Source organism: Gobius niger, assembly GCF_951799975.1.
Source record: "Gobius niger genome assembly, chromosome: 14".
Lineage (NCBI taxonomy): Eukaryota > Metazoa > Chordata > Actinopteri > Gobiiformes > Gobiidae > Gobius > Gobius niger.
In genome coordinates, this window is record NC_136865.1 from 15817604 (window position 1) to 15835390 (window position 17787).

At 39.7% G+C, this 17787-nt stretch overlaps 1 protein-coding gene across 4 annotated transcripts in view; it reads left to right on the forward strand.

The window, feature by feature from the left end:
• The first annotated feature begins 1152 nt into the window (after positions 1-1152).
• Positions 1153-17787, forward strand: part of elmo1 (engulfment and cell motility 1 (ced-12 homolog, C. elegans)) — a 61029-nt gene continuing 44394 nt past the window's right edge. Inside the window, exons 1-7 of one of the 4 annotated variants that reach the window (XM_079570674.1) lie at positions 1153-1192; positions 8399-8545; positions 13244-13284; positions 13390-13462; positions 14508-14558; positions 14631-14800; positions 17577-17612. In XM_079570674.1, coding sequence (XP_079426800.1) covers positions 8468-8545; positions 13244-13284; positions 13390-13462; positions 14508-14558; positions 14631-14800; positions 17577-17612 — 449 coding nt within the window. In that variant the 5' untranslated portion in view covers positions 1153-1192; positions 8399-8467. Of the gene's footprint in view, positions 1193-1309; positions 1456-8398; positions 8546-13243; positions 13285-13389; positions 13463-14507; positions 14559-14630; positions 14801-17576; positions 17613-17787 lie in introns of those variants that run through there. The other 3 variants (XM_079570673.1, XM_079570676.1, XM_079570675.1) reach the window with 3 other exon arrangements.

A 17787-nucleotide genomic window follows, 5' to 3' on the forward strand; every position in this document is an offset into this window, starting at 1 on the left:
AATATTCTGTATTTTCAGATTTATGAATCACCCCGCTCAAAGGAATCTCGTCCACGGCCAAAGTATGTATAACAACATACTATACGTTGATAATTAGCCATGTTGGTTTGTAGCTAAAGGGAACATCAAGGTTTTATTTTGTCACATGCTTTAATGCAATCATAGATTATCTCTGCGACAGAAAAGCACCATTTACCATTTCAACAAACATTAAAATGAGTCATCCGCATCAACCTGTTTCTGAAAGTGCATTTGGTTCATGAGAAATGTACTAAGATTGTGGGCGCTGCAGCATTCTGACTGATGATAAAGATACTGATTGTTAAGAGGAGGCTGAAATAGTTGGATTATTGAAGCTTGAAGATGAGGTCCTTTATGAGTGCCTGCCCAGGTCTTGTCTCAGTGGACTCTTCTTTTACTTTTCCACTGTTGGTCTGAATTTCAATGGAGGTTTTAACTGCCACGATTCTGACTGTAATGTTTGCTAATTTTACAAATAGATTGCAGGAGTATCAGTGCTTAGCCTCATCTTTGTAGACTTTGGAAATCGTCTTGTTAAGGGGATTTGCTCTATACAGCTTGATACATCATGTTCTTAAGTGCGCTGCTGCTCAGTCAAAAGTTGCTAACCTGGATGTCCTCATTCACCCGAGCCACAGCTGACCTCTGTCGGCATCTGTTTTTGTATCATTTCCCCAGACGCTGTATGTGTTAACTGTCTACATAAGTGTTAAATTCCTCCTGAGATTTTGCCTTTGAGCTAATAAGCAATTTTCTTGGCAGTGTCTGGCAGCTTAGTCAACATTGGCAACAGTTTTGGTTGATAAGTTCAATCGAAGCATGTGTTAATTGTCGAATATCCATACAGCGGAAAGAAAAACTTGGAGCGATTGGAGCACTTTAAGTTGCTTTTAACTTATCTTTTGGTTTGTGTCTGTAGTGGAAGGACAGACTTCTTGTTATATGTGCCCCTCAAACGGAGCCTAACATCACAACTATCCGCCTTCGAGATAAATTGTACATTGCCAGTTCAGAGCAGGGTTGAGCTGCCATTACCAGTCCCTGTTTCTCTTGTTCAAGAGGAGCAATTAAAAACCTTCTGAAAACAAAATGGATTTCAAGTGTTGTAATGTCTCCTTTCTTGTTCTCTTACAGCCTTCTGCCCTGTTGGTTCACTTGCACTACAACTTTGGTAAGTCTTTGCATCTTGTCTTCATATATTGCCGCCTTCGACTGCAAGACCCGTTTCCTCTTTTGTCAAGAACGCCTACTTCCTCCTTCCTCCCTCTCTCACTGAGCTTTTTCTGCTCAAGGTGACCAATGGATAGACCGTTATGTAGTATTTAACTTCCTCTACAACCTTATGCATTTATATTTAAGATCTACTCTGCACTCTGAAAACCTATATCATATAAATAAGTTGGCATTTACTGGATTTATCGACCTACTCATCAGGTGAGTACTGTCATATGTGTAATCATTACTTGTGCACACTTTTACATCCTGTGCAGGCCTCTGGGTGCGGTCCTATGCACTCAGTTGGCCCCACTGATTTTCTAGTCTTGTGCGTGTCTTGAAAGGCCACTAAATTGCAGCTTGGACTGTTGCACATGCCTGATGGTTGATCGGGGATGACACTTGTTTTCCTGCGCTCAAAACATCCAAGTCCTCGATGTTTCCAAACTGTAGCGGCTTGTGGCCTGACGGTTTTCGAGGCAGTGGAAATGTGGTATCCGTATTTTATAACTGTAGAGCGGATGAAGAATCTTAGGCTTGCATTGGAAAATAATTATGTAGCCAAGGCTCTTACACATTTCGAATTAATTAACTGTCCTTTTCTCTTCTGACTTTTTATCTTTTAGCAAGTGTGTCCTTGGGTTCGGCTTAAACCGTATTCATGATCAATTTTCGTTTCCTTTTTACTGAATGCCGTCCAGGTCGCTCTATTTGTTTCTGACTCACTTGTTTACCTCCAAATTGCTGCTTTGCTCAGGCGCCCGACACGCTATTTAGGCTGCTCTTCAACTCATTGCGTTGGCATAGTTAAAAATACTCACTAATACCACAGTACATGCAGTTTAAACATGAAGCAACATGGATTGTGGTCTGCTAGCATGAGTACTTGAGCGCTTCGACAGGATATCCTGTTAAGTACAGCCTCAAAAAGGCTGAAAAAGTGCAACAACAAATTTGCCGAGCTGTAAAATTTGGAGTGAATACATTTGTTCCTAAGTAGTGGGACATTTTATCGTTTTAGGGTTCACTCTTTCTGGTTTGCTCTTATGTAATAGCTACATTTCTAAACCCTGACCCCAATCCTTCTCCTTTCCCTTTGTCTTCTTCCTTTATTTGTAGCATTTTTTGTCTGCCATTGTCCCTGAACCAAAGGCTTTCCTGTTGAATGCTTTGAATGCTCGCTTGATATATGTGCTTTCTTTAAATGGCATTTTTCACCTTCTTTTAGCCTTTGTGCCTTGGATTAAGAAGAGCTGATTGGACTTAAAATGCTTGTTTACTTGGGCAATTTTTAGCTGTTGGCCCTGTATGCTCTTATTCACTGCAGTAGTAGTATGCAACAAAGTGTTGGCCCCAAACATAGTGTAGGTGTTGTAAAAGTTCCAAAATACCTTTGTTTATCAGCAAATATTTATGCTATCTAAACGCAGTAGACGAGATAGCACAAGGATGTATAAGCAATATCATTGTAATGGATTGTAAAACGTGTGGCACCTTAAGCATAATAATGGAAACGAGACACAGACATTCATCATCAGATGTTCTTTAGTTTCACTGCTTACTTTTTCAAAACTTGAGAGACTTCAAACATTATGCTAAGCCATGCCAGTAGCTGTGAGGTTTGCTTGTAATTCTTTTGTGATCCTGGGTAATTCCTGCAGATGCACCCACCTCTCCTCTGGGGCGTAATCTGAATCTCCTGTGGCCTGTGTGTGTGTGTAGTGTGTGAAGTGAGCGCCCATAACTCTGTCCCTGCTCCGTGGCTTTTGTTTCAGCTCTCAGATAAGAATTACTGAACCCCTGTGTGGTGGGTTCATTGTAGAGGCATCAGATGAAGGACTGTGCTTTTGAAATCTATACAAGAGCCAGGTGAATACAGTTACATGCACAGATGCATATGGGGCATTTGAAAACACGGCCACTTCAATGGGGTCTAAGAGGATTAATTTTTACCCTCAAAAAAGCCCAGAGTGGCATTATGTGTCTTTGGTTCAACGTTCCACTTCTCTGAAAAGCCTTTTGCAAACTGCAGTGTTGTTTATTTTCCCAAATGTTCTAAAATATGAGTTACAGTGGATCTTGTCCTTTCGGTTCTTACCTAGATTTCATGACCATAGGTGAGGGTTTGAAACGATATGGGAAATAAACATGCTGACCACCATTTCCGTCCCTGTTGGTCATAATATATTTACTTCACTTGCTTTCTGGCTAAAAGCAGCATGTTTGTCTGTGGAAGATGTCCTTGAGTTTGTCCTTGTTGATTGCACCACAGACTTTGTATAAAAACTGCAGCCTCATGTTCACTTAATCCATTATGAGTCGCACTAACATGTCCCAAAAGGAGTTGCAACACTGGGTGAATTCTCCAGCAGAACTTTTCACTTTCCTTGCAGCGTAGCCATCTGCTTATCTTTTCATTTTATTTCAAAGGCCTTTTAAGTTGTCATTTAAGTGTTTCATATATGTAACTTGGATGATGTGATTTTGATTCTTTTGGCTGCCTCTTTGTAATGTAATAGTGACAGCCTGTAGCGATGCTGACACCGTGGCTAATGTGCCCCTCTCATTACACAGTATGAATTATTTAGGTGAAACCCAGCACTGTGCCGCTGTCCAACAAATCACTGCTCCTCTTTTCTGTAGTTTTTTTTTTTTATTGATGCTTTGAGTGTTTCATTTCGACCCCTGGCATCAGACCAGTAACATGATATTTGTCCTTACCCCTGCCTTTCTTTTGGTGCTAATCTCTGGAATTATGGCCCGTGACACCAAAGACTGGACACCCTCTAACCAAGCGTGAATTTAGGTGGGATTTCAATATTGTGAAGAGCATGACTTAAATAAAAACACACACAGCTTTTAAAATAAAAACATTACACCCCAAATTGTGCAACCCTAACGCACTGAACTGTTTATTTATTGCAAGACAGAGGGTTGTTATTTCGATGTTGTTTATTTACATAAATCTGAAAAAAAAATATATTTTAGGAATTTTCAAAGTCAAGATCTGTCCTGCCAGAAGTCAGTTTGGCATAGATTTATTATTTTGAAATGAAACTTTTCAATTGGATGAACACAAAGATGTTCCCTAAATTATTGATAACAAATCATGTGACAAAGCCAAGTTGCCATAATGAATTCTTGATGTTTGACACAATAATGAGTTGCTTAGATGCTTTTTGACAATGTCCCCTCCGTATTGGCCCACAGATTTAAATATCACATGAGTCCACGCCCATCATCTATCACCAAATAGGGCTTGCTTTATTTGCGTTATTGTTCATTTGTCCAAACATGTAATATTCTCCTGTGATGCGGTGGTTAAACCTGGTCTGGACATTGTTTTATACTGTGCAGCACATTAACCTAATGAGATCTACTGGACTTTAATCTCCTGCTGAAAGAATCCAGTCTGTTTTATGTTCACATTAGGAGAAGGAAGGAGCAAAGACTTGGCAAGAAACGTACTGAAGATTGATGGAGAAGAGCAATGTTGGATGAGCCAAATGAAAAAAGGCAGAAATTAAAGGAAGCATTTGTTGAAATGCTGTCAACAGCACTGGCCTTTTGGTAGAGAGTCAAGCACATTATGAGAAAACTCAGTGTTCACTGTCAACGGCACGGGCTCTTAAGTAAACATGGTCTAAAGTCACCAACCACTGATACATGTCTTGCTGTGTGGAAGATTGTGGTGTTTTGTGTATGGTCCCTTTCTAATCTTTTAGCTGAGCTAATTTACCAATTTTTACATATTTAACTATGTGTTGTTATTCATCATTCACTGTCTATGTATGTCTTTGCCTGTTGTGTCCTATTCTATCTTTCTTGGCATCAACCTGCCATGGGACTACGGATGAAAATTAGCCTATATGGCTAACTCCGGCACATTTACATGTTGGAAAAAACACATGTTGATTAATGTGCACTGTCCCAATTCAAATAAACAAATAAAAAATAAGTAAATAAATGGAACTTCATTTTGAAAGTCTGTAATTTCCTTATCAAAACTATAAATATGACCACCAACCACTACTAGTTAAATTACTCCGAATAATGTTACTGTAACTGATGATATCTATTTGATTTAATTAATTTCGTCTTTAATAAATATAAAATAAATAATTAACACTGTATAAATTGATACCATAATCTACAACAGGCAAATATTTTCTGCCAAGAGCCACATTGGGTTTGGTCAACAATTGGTCCCCAGGGCTTAGTTTGCTCCCCTCTGATAAAGAAGCCAATGTAGTAGTTATGATAGAGCTCATTCTCCTGTGTACATTAAAAACTCAAAGGTTTATGCTAGTACTTCTTTGAAAAGTTCTCAGCAAGACTTCTTCTGAGAGTTTTCGCTCTTGGCTGAACGCACCTGAGGAGGCCTGACCGCTCTAAAGCCGTTACCTGGAGTCTTGTATCGATTCCTGAAAAACATGTAGAAGGTGTAGAAGCTGGATTACCACAGATCTGAACCGTACTTGTGTTAGGCCGCAGCATCTCTCAATTACACCAGAGTGTATCGTTTGAAAGGATTTACAGGTTCTGTCAGCGGCCCGCCTGAGTGCGAGTGCCTGTGTGAGCGCGTGCGTGCACGATCAATAAGGACCAAGGCCAGCTCTGACTCATCTGTGTTTCTCGGAGGATGATGACAAGGTGCTGGAAACACACACGCGTCCCTCTCTGTTTACTAAGAAAATTGGAGCCAGGTCTGCAGTCACCATAGACACCCAAATATTACAAAGTACGAGCTATTGAGTTGATTTTGTGGAATTTGCTGCTTTTCTCTGTCTGTATTGACGAGAGGTGTTACTCAAAGCGATGCTTATACTGAGGAGAGCTTTCATATGAGGGGTAGCGCTGCACAATGGATCAAAAACAAGTGAAATTGAGATTTTAAAGGGACTATACAGATTTTAAAAATGTTAAAATTATGTATTTTCCTCCCCCTACATGTTCCAGCCATGTCCTAATGTGTAGAATGAGCTCAGACCTATTCACCACAGCTGCCTCTAAAATCCTGCACTGTCACTCAAAAAGGTGTTAATGCGGGTCCGAAGTGCCGTCATGCATGAGCTTGATATAGAAGCTGCAGTTACGCATAAGACCTGAGGTGGCAGCAGTGAGCATAAAATGACAAACTTGCATCTAGCCCCTTTAATAGTTGGAATTAGCAAATCACAAATGCAAACATTATGTGGATATTATAATGTTTTCTGAAATTTGCTCCATTGGAATTTATGTACACAGCTGAAATAACAAATCAAATGGTAACGCTAATCAGAAAGATCCTAGTGAGGGTGTTTGTGATTTCTTTCCCAGCTGTATCGGTAACTGACTGTTTTTCTTTTGTTATTCATACAGCTTTTTGGGCTGACATTTGGGGTCACATACACATGCTCCATCCCCTCCATAATAAACCCTTGTAAAATGTGCATTGTTCTATCGTACATATATATAACCCAAGCCTGAAAACGGACAGTGTCAAAAAGAGCATCCAGCAAAAACACATCAATTCCTGCTCACTCTGAGGCAAATTGCAGCATGATTTTGTTCAGACTTATTTCCATCAACACCATTTTTACCAGAAAACTACACCTAACAGTTTAATGATTTTACACAGCCCGCTACTGCAGTAACTCATCTGTCTAAAGATGACACAACATGACACCACTGGCTATTTTTTAACTAAATGAGAGGCATGTTTTGTGCAGTGAGAATATGCTAATTACTGTAAACTACTTGAATGCAGCCCTATTGTTTACCCAGATGTTAGCGCCTCTCATGCAGCACGGCATCATCATCATCATCATCATTTCTGTTCCTCTGCATAGCCTTACAGACATACAGTGGAGAGATACTTGACTGCGCTCTCGCTCTTCTCTGCCACTAAAAAGCAAACTGTTTGACACACGCTACAAAAGCACTTTAATCTTGTGTGAAAAAGACATTTTTTCTATGATGATCAAATATTTGGGAGGAGTGAATTTTTTGTGAGGGGGGGGGGGGTGTTGTGATGACAAATGCGAACGTGACTTGAGTGTGACATGTGCTTCGCCAAGAAAGATGCATCTCGAGCTATTGATGCGGTGGATGCCATGGCAACGGGCCCTTGAATAAAAGCGATGCTGGATTATTATGGGCTGACTCACCCGCTCACAACACCAGGCTCATTACGATGGTCAGGCTAGCGCACGCCAGTCAAATGTGTACAAATAATAAGGATTTGAAGTATGTTGGCGTAATCCTCAAAATTCATTCACTTTTTTACACACACACACTTAGGATTATAGACCGTCTCACAGGAATTAGACCGAGCCGCTCTTCATGCATTATTGATGTATAATTAAATATGTAAACGGGCTGCTCCACCAGGAACTACGATGATCCCAGCTTTTCCAAACAGACTAACGAGTAAATAATTCATGTTTTCTGTCTTGAAGTTTTGGGTATTACAACGTTGCATTTCACTTGATACCTGAAGTGAAGTTTCGTTTATTCCCTTTGTCAAATTAAAGAATCGATGTGTAAAAATGCAATGTTCAATTGGTTTTGGTTGCACTTTGAACACAGAATAGTTGCATATCTACCTAATCTTGGCTGTATTACATAGATCTAAGAACAACCATTGAACACAGTTATTTCAGTGAAACAAAGGAAAAATAAGACTTTTTGACCTTTTTTTCTCTGAATAGCATATGTACAAAAAGTTGCATTGTTGCATTTCCCCGAAAAAACACCCCATCTTTCACCTGAATAACCATCTTTTCCTTTATTTACCATTCCTGCCTTTGTTTTTTCAGTCGACTCATTTCAGATCAGACATGCTCAAGGACAATGTTTGTTCTTTTGTTGGAGAAAACATTTTGTGTCCAATCCTCCAGTCTGAAGGGGGAATTTGCATAACAGACTTGGTTGTTTAAGGTCATGTAGCTTTGGGCAAAGCACTCCTAACCCTGATTCTCCTTTTCCTTTGTGCTTTTGACGACTATGAAAACACTATGTACTGTTAGATACTGCATATCAAGTGCTGTGTTCGACTTATTTTGTCTCATCTACACTCTGTGAGGTAGGGCATTGTCAGCATTAGTTAGGCCAGTGTGCCAGTGTGTCCCATTTTCCTCGTTGTTTCTTGTGTCCTCATAAACCCTCTGGTCTCTCTCAGGTTTGGATGAGCTCGTTCCTGAAGCAGTGACCCAGGTGTGACCAGACCACACCTCAAACTTCGGTCGCCATGCCGCCACCGGCAGACATCGTCAAAGTGGCCATAGAGTGGCCGGGAGCCTTCCCCAAACTCATGGAGATAGACCAGGTACTTTACACAATGCTCTGGCTTACACTTACACTCTAGAGAACCAACCTGAACTTTACCCAATGCTCATTGCATGTTTGTATCATACTTCTGTAATTAATGCTCCATCTTGTTTGGGATCGGCCACTGCATCTCCTCTAATAAAAATGTTTTCCTTCTCCATGTCCTTTTTCTTCTCTCCATTTTGTAAGTTCTTGGTTTCTTGGTGTTATTTTGTTCAATTACTGTCATTCTATCAAGTACAATTAAACATGTAAGCAATAATCCTGTATTAAAGTCTACTGTTGAATTGATCTGCGATTGAGGTCAGTTTGCTGCTGCAATACATTGAAACTGCCCCCAAATGTTATTATGTGCTCAATTCTCTGATATTACAGTGGGATTAACCTCAGGGCATATTGCCAGCTCACTTACATCTCTGCAAACAAAAGGCCACGCTGCATCCGTCACCAAGGTCTAAGTGCCTAATAAAATAATGAGGCTTAACAGTCTGTATTAGCGTGTATTGTGTGCTGTTACGTCTGTGTGAAGAGAGGGTCTGAGTCACACACCACACTATTGTACAGTAGTGATTCACAGGCTACAGATGATCAGCCTCGTTCTCAATGGACGGATAAATGTACGCACAATGACTTCACGCACGAGCAAATTCGCCCCAAGCATCTCAAGAATGCCGTTTAGGGTTTAGTGAGTGTAGCTCAAGCTTGTGTCTTAAAGTAATGTGTCATCCTTTTTTTTTCAGCATAAAAAACAGTAGATTTGTAGCCTGTGACTTTTCCTTCAAAATAATTATTTCTTAAATATGTTTTTACAACAAAATGGCCGAAAGCATCACATTTATTAAAACTAATAAAAAACAAGTTATTCTGGCAATAGGGCAACAATATAAAATTGGGGGAAAAAATGTATGCTAAAATTCACTGCCATCTTTCATGTGACTGAGATTGATTGAGAATAAAATATATGGTAACTTAAAGAAGAACTAAGTAACTTGTTTACCTTTAATAAATCCTTTAGTAGTCCCTCTGAGGGTAATACAAGTGTTGATGGGATAATTGGGGGGTCTTTCATCTCCCCCTGGTGTCTCTGTTCAGAAAACCACAGAACTTTTCTGCTTCCGGGTCGGAGGCGCAATACACACTAATGGAATCACAAAGAAGAAGCTAACAGGCTAACGGACAAAACTAACTGCGGGCTAGCGCCACTTAAACAGTATTTACAACTACGTTTGAGTGAAAAAAATTCACTGATTGGATGTACAATATCCCTCTCTCCCTTTGTCCTTCTGTCAGTGTAGTATTTACTCTCACGGACAATTATAGTAAATAATTTAGTAAAAAAAAAACATGCTACGACACCTGCAGTGGCGCTTATGGCCTCTAGGGGCATGAGTTACTTAGTTCTCCTTTAGGTATGTGCAAAAGTTAAAAGTTCAAATCCTGATTTTCCCAACTTCTTCCATTGATTTAGTATTTTGTTGATGCAATTTAAAAAAAAAAGATAAACACTTTTTTTGTATCAAAGGTGCATTATGCATCTTTTGATGCTAACTATGCTAAAATGCTAAAATCTATATTTGTGCGTATTTGACCTTATAGCGACCCAGCGGCTGTATGAATGGTGAGCATTGCGCCTTTACTTTCAATCACACTGGTCTCTACAAACGCTCCATAAAAGTAAAGGTGCCATGTTGACCACTCATACAGCGGTCAAATATGCACAATTAGCAACTCTTTATTTTTGTCTGTTGCATAATGCAACTAAACGAAACATACTGTGTTCAATTTGAAATTGTATGTATGTACTGTATATGTATATATATATATGTATATATATATATATATATATATATATATATATATATATATATATATATTTGGCCTGAAGTTATTGTGATAATAGTCTTTTGAACACGGATAGGGAAAGTAAAATTTTAACAGCACTGACTTTTTCCTCTCATATAATTATTATTGCAGCATTATATTGAACCACACTCCTCCGCTCGTATAGTGCCTTTGTCCTCTTCGTCCTCTCTCATCATTTCTCTTGTTCCTTCTCCTCCTTCTGCCTCTTTTCTTCTCTCCTCACTCCTCCTCCTGCTCTTTGTTCATACTGTTAAAGTTACGTTCATCTCCCTCCTCTGCCCCTCGTTTCTGGATCCTCTGTACAATGGGCCGGCAGCGGTGCATAACTGAATCACTTCTCTTGAGACCACTTTGTTCATCAATGTCCTGAAACATGAATTTGTTTAGTGGCTGTTTACCGTGCGCGTTTAACACTGCATCCGGAAAATTAAGTGTGGGTGTTATGAATCTCTGTTGAAATGTAAATTCAACACTGCTACAATAATTCAGTATAATGTACATAAAGAATACATCCATCCATCCATTTTCTTCCACTTTTCCGTTGCCGGGTCGTGGGGACAGCTGTTGGCGCTGGAGTCCACAGAAGGACGGCCTCACAATGGAAACCGGGCCTGTTGGTCTTTTATAAGGGGCTTCTGAACCACTCTTTGTCTGACCCGTCACCTAGGACCTGTTTGCCAAGGGAAACCCTACCAGGGGCACGAAGCCCCAGACAACATAGCTCCCATGATCATTCGGGCGCTCAAACCCCTCCACCACGTTATGGTGGCCGTTCCAGGAGGGGTAAACAATACATGTTAAGCTGTATTATAATATGTCATTTTTTTCCATACCATTTCTTCTCACTTGTACCTCAGGGAGTTTGTTTTGACAACTTTCAAATGATCTATTATAGTTGCTATATAATAATACACTTTTGTTCTTGTGAAAGTTCTTCACCTCTTCATTGTCTTATTTTGTAAGCTTCTTAAGGCCCTGCAGCCAGAGATTTAAAACATTTGTCTTGCACCTTCTTTGGTATAAACACTTCCAAGAATGCTGCCATTTTTTACCACGTAATTTTATGCTGACAGCCCGAGGACGGGTAACTGTATTTTTTCTTTTCTTTTTTTCTTTATGATCACAGGCTGCTCAAATGAGTGCTTTAAAGCCAACCGTGTTGCCTCACTCCTTTCACATTTCAGATAAAAGCTAGAAATGGACGTAATTTTCAACCTCAAAACATAAATCATTCACACATTTGGCCTAGAGTGACTGAGCGTGTGTGACGAAGATGATCAGCAGAGAAAGAAGTTTAAGTACATTTGCATGTTATGGTCTGAGCGAATGAGAATTGGTTTGGAGAGATGGGACCAAGGAGAGTTAATTCCCTCGTATAAGGATATATGTAAATCTCAGAGGCAGAGGTTTAGTCCTACAGTACTTCAGACCTGACTTTACTCCTGAAATACTTCTGTTATAGACCTGTGCAAAATGGTGTTACTTGGAAAACCATTTTTTTTATTGTGGTATTATGTTAGAGGGTATTTGCCCTCTAACATAATACCACAATAAAAAAAATTGTGAAAAGCGTGTGCTCCTTGACTGCCTGCTCATACTGTAGAGGTGTTTATATCATGCATCATTGTACTCTTAAGTATAGTTACAGCACCGCACAAGTCATGAAAAAGAAAAGCTTAACATAAAATATAGAAGTTGACTCATCAGCATGAATCATTGCACAGCTTTACCCTATAGAAGATGATGTAATTACACGCTGTATATTGTACAGCCATTTTCAGATTGCACATTTCAAAGACCAAGCTTTTTCCTTAATGGCTGTAAGATAGATCTGCTTCCTTTTTTATGTCTCCTGTGAAAGTCTGGCTCGGAGCTATTGAGATATTAAATCCATACGCACAACGCACTACGCATCTCTGGCTTGTACACGTCCTTCCATTGCCCGAACAGTCTTTCTGCCTCCTCTCAACATTATACTGTATTCAATGTTTTGCTTTTTTTTGGTAGTTTACTCTCTCTCTCTGCATCCTCTCTCTTTCCTTTTGTTCGCATAACAGTTGTCCTCCTCGGCTGCCTTTGCGCCTTTGTTTTCTTGTCATTTGTGCCCACCATCCCATCACCATTTTTCGTATTTCCATCAGCACAGACTTTGATGTGAGTTGTTCTGCTCTGTGCGTAAACAGGAGACTTTATCATCCACTATGCCAACCAGGGTCCATATTAATAATCAGAAGCACTACATCATCTCCCAATTTGCAGAAATCGCATTATGTCTAATGTCAATGTAAACTGGTTCTCGTTTGCTTTTAGTATTTTATCTTCAATGATCGACAATTAAAAAAACGCATTAAGACTCTGTCCAAATTTGCTTTTTTTAAGCAAGCTTTTTCAAGTCTTTTTTCTGGCTTATTATATTTAGAACCTGCTAACTCTGTAGTTTGACCTCTACAAACATTTTCTCTTCTATTAGTCAAGATAATTCATATTTCAGTCTTCTCTCAAATGTTGATGCCCCTGGACTTGTTTGAAATGCGCACTGTGAACCGAATCTTGATTTTAAAACACCAATCGTTATCGCAAAGCTAATTACAATCGCAGTGTTCGTAATATTCACATATCAAGCAGCTCTTGTAATACAGCAAAACATTTTCTGCTGCAACTCATGCTGGGTAGCTCTACAGTACAAATTTATCAACGTTTACAGTGCAACATTACATAAAGCTTGCCTGATGATAAATTGCAGTGATAAACCATCCTCTCTGTGTCCCCAGCCCTGTAATATAAAATAATAACAGCCTCTGCCTTTAACTGCAGTCTTCTGTTTCTCCTGCAGAAAAAGCCGCTGTCTGCGATCATTAAAGAAGTATGTGAGGGGTGAGTCTGCATTCAAAAATCATTCGCTGGGCTTTTTTTGCAATCCCATCTCCGTATATTCTCATTAAAAGTTGAAATCACATGTTACACAATCATTTCTTTCAGGTGGTCTTTGGGGAACCATGAAAACTTTGCGTTGCAGATTGCGGACGCCACAAATTTCTACATCACAGAAAAGGTGCTTTTTTTTTTTTTTACATGGCACACGACCAGCCTCAAGGCAAAAAGATTGTTGTTGGTGTTTTTTTGCATTTAAGGCAGATGAACATGCAAACCATATCCCAGATCAGACACAGACAGGGAAAAAAACTAAGCTAATATAATCTGTTTCTTAATGTGATACATGGTGTTCAAGTAGTACCCAATGTCTCCTGTGGTTTTGGTCTGGAAACCATTTCATTATTTTTAATTCAGTCTCTCTTACTCTTATTTTAAAGATTGGGCTTGTCCCCTGTTAGACCTGGTTTATGCTCAGTATTTTCGATTCTTTTTTGTGGTTGCCCTTGACCTTACATCGCCGTGATCCTGTTGTATGGAAGTAGGATAGATATACCATTGTACCAAAAAGTTAATAACTAACTTGTTTACCTTAAGAAAATCCTTTTCGTAGTCCTTCTTGGGGGTAATACAAGTGTTAATGGGATGATTGGAGGGTCTTTCATCTCCCCCTGGTGTCTCTGGCCAGAAAATCACAATTGCAACTTCGCTGCCTCCGGGTTGTAGCCACCAGTGCACACTAGTGGAACCACAAAGAAGAAGCTAACAGGCTAACAAGCAAAGCTAACTGCGGACTAGCGCCACTTAAACTGTATTTACAGCCAAGTTTGAGTGAAAAAAATCAATACAATATCCCTCTCTCCCTTTGTCTTTCTTGTCAGCGTAGTATTTACTCTCACAGACAATTAGTGAGTAAAAAAACGCAATATGTTAGGACACCTGCAGTGGCGCTTGTGGCCTCTAGGGGCATGAGTTACTTAGTACTGCTTTAACATGGAAATTGCATGGAAACAGGGCACACAAGTAACTTATTTTTTAGTAATATGACAAATCCTAGCCCTAGCTCTAACCTTAGCCCAGTATACAGACTGCCAGTGAGGAGGAACGTGTGTGGGTATTATGTAAACAATGCTGCAAAATGCCATATCCCTAGTGACCATTGCATCCTGTTACCAAGTTAATACTGTGCTGTATATTATTTTTTATGTATTTCAATTTATCTTTAGAATCGCAATGACATAAAGAATGGCTCCATCCTCCGCTTGACCACCTCTCCGGTAAGTCTGATTAAGCCTGCATGTTTGTGTACAAGTTCATATAACACTTTGATGTGCCCGTCTTTATCGCAGTACCAGACAGCAGCTCAGCTACACGAGCGGATACAGTCGTCCAGTATGGATGCCAAGCTGGAGGCGCTCAAAGACCTGGCCAACGCGTCCCGGGACATCACCTTTGCGCAGGAGTTCATTAACCTGGATGGCATCTCGCTGCTCACTCAGATGGTGGAGAGTGGCAATGAGTAAGTTCGTCTTTGCTCTAGTGCCACTTGCTTTGCATCGGGATTTGGAAAGATAATGAAAGTGATCATTTGCGGTACACTTCAAGAATTACATCACATTAGTGCATCTTGATTGAAGACTAAATTGTCCAATCTCCCAATACAATCCTAAATAAAACAATAACTCTAGCTGTGGACTTCAGATTCGTCGCTATAGGAAATCATTTATTGACCATTCTTACTTGCCAACAAAGCGTTTGGTGTTAGTCATCTTGCTTAAAAGGTAACCAACTGAGACGACTGCGGGCTAAAGGCTGAATCACTATTATTCCAATGCTATTTTTTGCCACAGTGCATTCCCACGTTAATGTCAAAATGTCATTTATTTTCTTGGAGATTACAGTATTGAATTGAACAGTATGACTGCGACTTAATGACTTAGCCTAAAACTTCAAAATTAAAGCTCTGATTTATTCGGTCTGGTACTACTCCTGAATTCAGCAATTAATTTAGTCTTGGTTTATGCTTTATAGGAATGTTTATGCATGTGTTCCTATGTTGGGGCAGCGTTGCAGGTTTTCCTATAATGCTCACTTATACATCTTTCTCTCAAGGTAAATGTGGAGCAGGTGCACAAAAGCTGAAATAAGAACATGCTTGTACAGTCCATGGCTTAGGGCTCTTGCTTTCCCTTTCATACAGTATCTGTGCTAGTGTACCTATAGGAGGGATGACTCTACAGCAGTGAGTGTGAATAGAGGGTGGGAAGCCTGCAGGCAATCTCTAGTGAAGGTTAAAGAGAGGACAGGTTTTGCTGAGGCAGACTGAATACAATTGGACAAGGATATCGCTGTGTGCATTCAATAATTAGAATTTTTATACATGTGATGGCAACAACATGGCATTGTACAAACCATGGGCTGCTGGCTTTTGCGAATCAATGAATACAAATTAAGCACTTCTGTTGAAACATTATGATCACCTACAGTGATAAGTAAGTAAGTAAGTACACCGTTTGGAATTTGTCACATTTTTGTCTAAATTGGTCATAAAATGTGGTCAGATCTTTATTAAAATCATAAGAATGAGTAAACAGTGTCTGCTTAAAAAAAACACCCAAACATTTACATTTTATCATATTTTTATTGGCCATAACATGTAAACATTCACAGGACAGGGAGGTATAAGTGAGTACACCGCCTGAATCTCACTGAACTGCAGCAGTTTTGTAAAGAGTAATGGTCCAAGATTCATCCTGATAGCTGTGAGGGTCTAATCTGCAGGAAAGCAATTATTGCTGCAAAAGAAGGATCAGCCAGCTAATTAGTACAAGGGATTCCATGCTGTTGTGAATGTGTCAGTTTTTTTCTGGAAAATACATTATCTTGATAAACTTGTGAATTAATTTTTCCATTGACGATGTCAAATTGTCCAGGCCCTGAGTCAACAAAACAGCCCCACACCATGATTCTCCCCGCACCAGACTTCTGATGTGCTGTTCCATTTGTCCTCCACACATGACCTTGTGTGTTCCTCCCAAACAATTCAACTTTGGTTTGCGAAAGAGCTCTTGGGTGCTCCACAACACTACTGGCAAAATATACTGTGGACTGATGAACCCAAAGTTGAATAGGAGGAAAACACAGCATCTTGTGTGGAGGAAAAATCTAACAGCACAGCAACATCAAAACCCTATCCCCACTGTGAAGTATGGTGCATGGTAATACAGATCAGACCACATTTTATGGCCAATTAAGGCAGAAATGTAAGAAATTCCAAACAGTGTACATGTATGGTGAGTAGTTTGGTACATTCACAAATTGGCAGTGAAGGATCGTTATTGTGTAGGTCTCATGTAGTTGGGTCCACCTCAGGTCCAAAGTGTGGCCTGGGCAGCAGATTCTAGCAGCCAAGGCACTTTGGGGAATTTCAGCTTTCAGAGATTAACACAAGCTAGGACACTTTTCAGTATAATAACTGATATTAACAGTCGGTTGAATCACAAACTCTATCTGTCGATAAATTGTTACTGATGTATCCAACCCTCTTAGTTTCCTTATTTACATCAGCCCACAAAATCTATATTGGTCCAAAGCCCCTGTAATCTCTTCTGTCTAACATTCTTAAGAGAATTTACTATTTATTTGTTAGAATTGCACTGATTATTACAGCATAAGGTTATGTTCGATCTGTCTGTCTGTGTCTTTTACAAAATCACCAAACTGTTTTTGTGCATTGTTTTAATTAGTTTGAACCCGTTTGATCTCACCGCAAAAGTAGCATTCTCGTTGACACCACTTCAAGTCCTTTTTTTCAAGTATGTTTCATGTAAATGCTAATAACACTCTTCAGTCCATGTCTGAACGAGAAAGAGGCAACAACAGCAGGCTTGTGTGCCTCATTAGCATTTGAACAGCTCACAAATACAGATAGGCTTCATTGCCTCGCACAAAGAGCAACGCATCCACTTGTTTCTAAACCTGCCAAATTAATTAGTGAGCCATAATTGTAAGATCTGTGTCCCTGCTCCGGAGGGCACAGTAGTGCAGTGATTTACTGCCTAATGTTGTTCCCTGATAATAATCATATACTGCCCTCTATCGGCCACATCAGGGCGCAACATCCTACTACAAACAAAACAGTAACCTGTTTCATCTTGAATAGTTTTAGTGTTTATGTGTTTTTGCTGCATTATTATGATATATAATTGTGCGTGTTTTCTCATTCACATTTTTAAGTAATTATACAGATTACTCATAACCTCCATTTTAACATCAAAGTTTTTGAATGTTTACAGACGTTATCAGAAACTACAGAAGATTATGAAGCCATGGTAAGCATCGCCCCTCTGCTGCAGCGTGGGTAACGTCATTGGCTCTGTGCTCTTTTCCTAACCTGCATGATTCTACCCCAGTGCCTTATGGGAAATCTGGTATCTTTAACACCATCATTTACAGCTTTGGTCAGTGCTGCATGCGTTTCAGGGTCTCAACAGTCTTTCCTGGCTT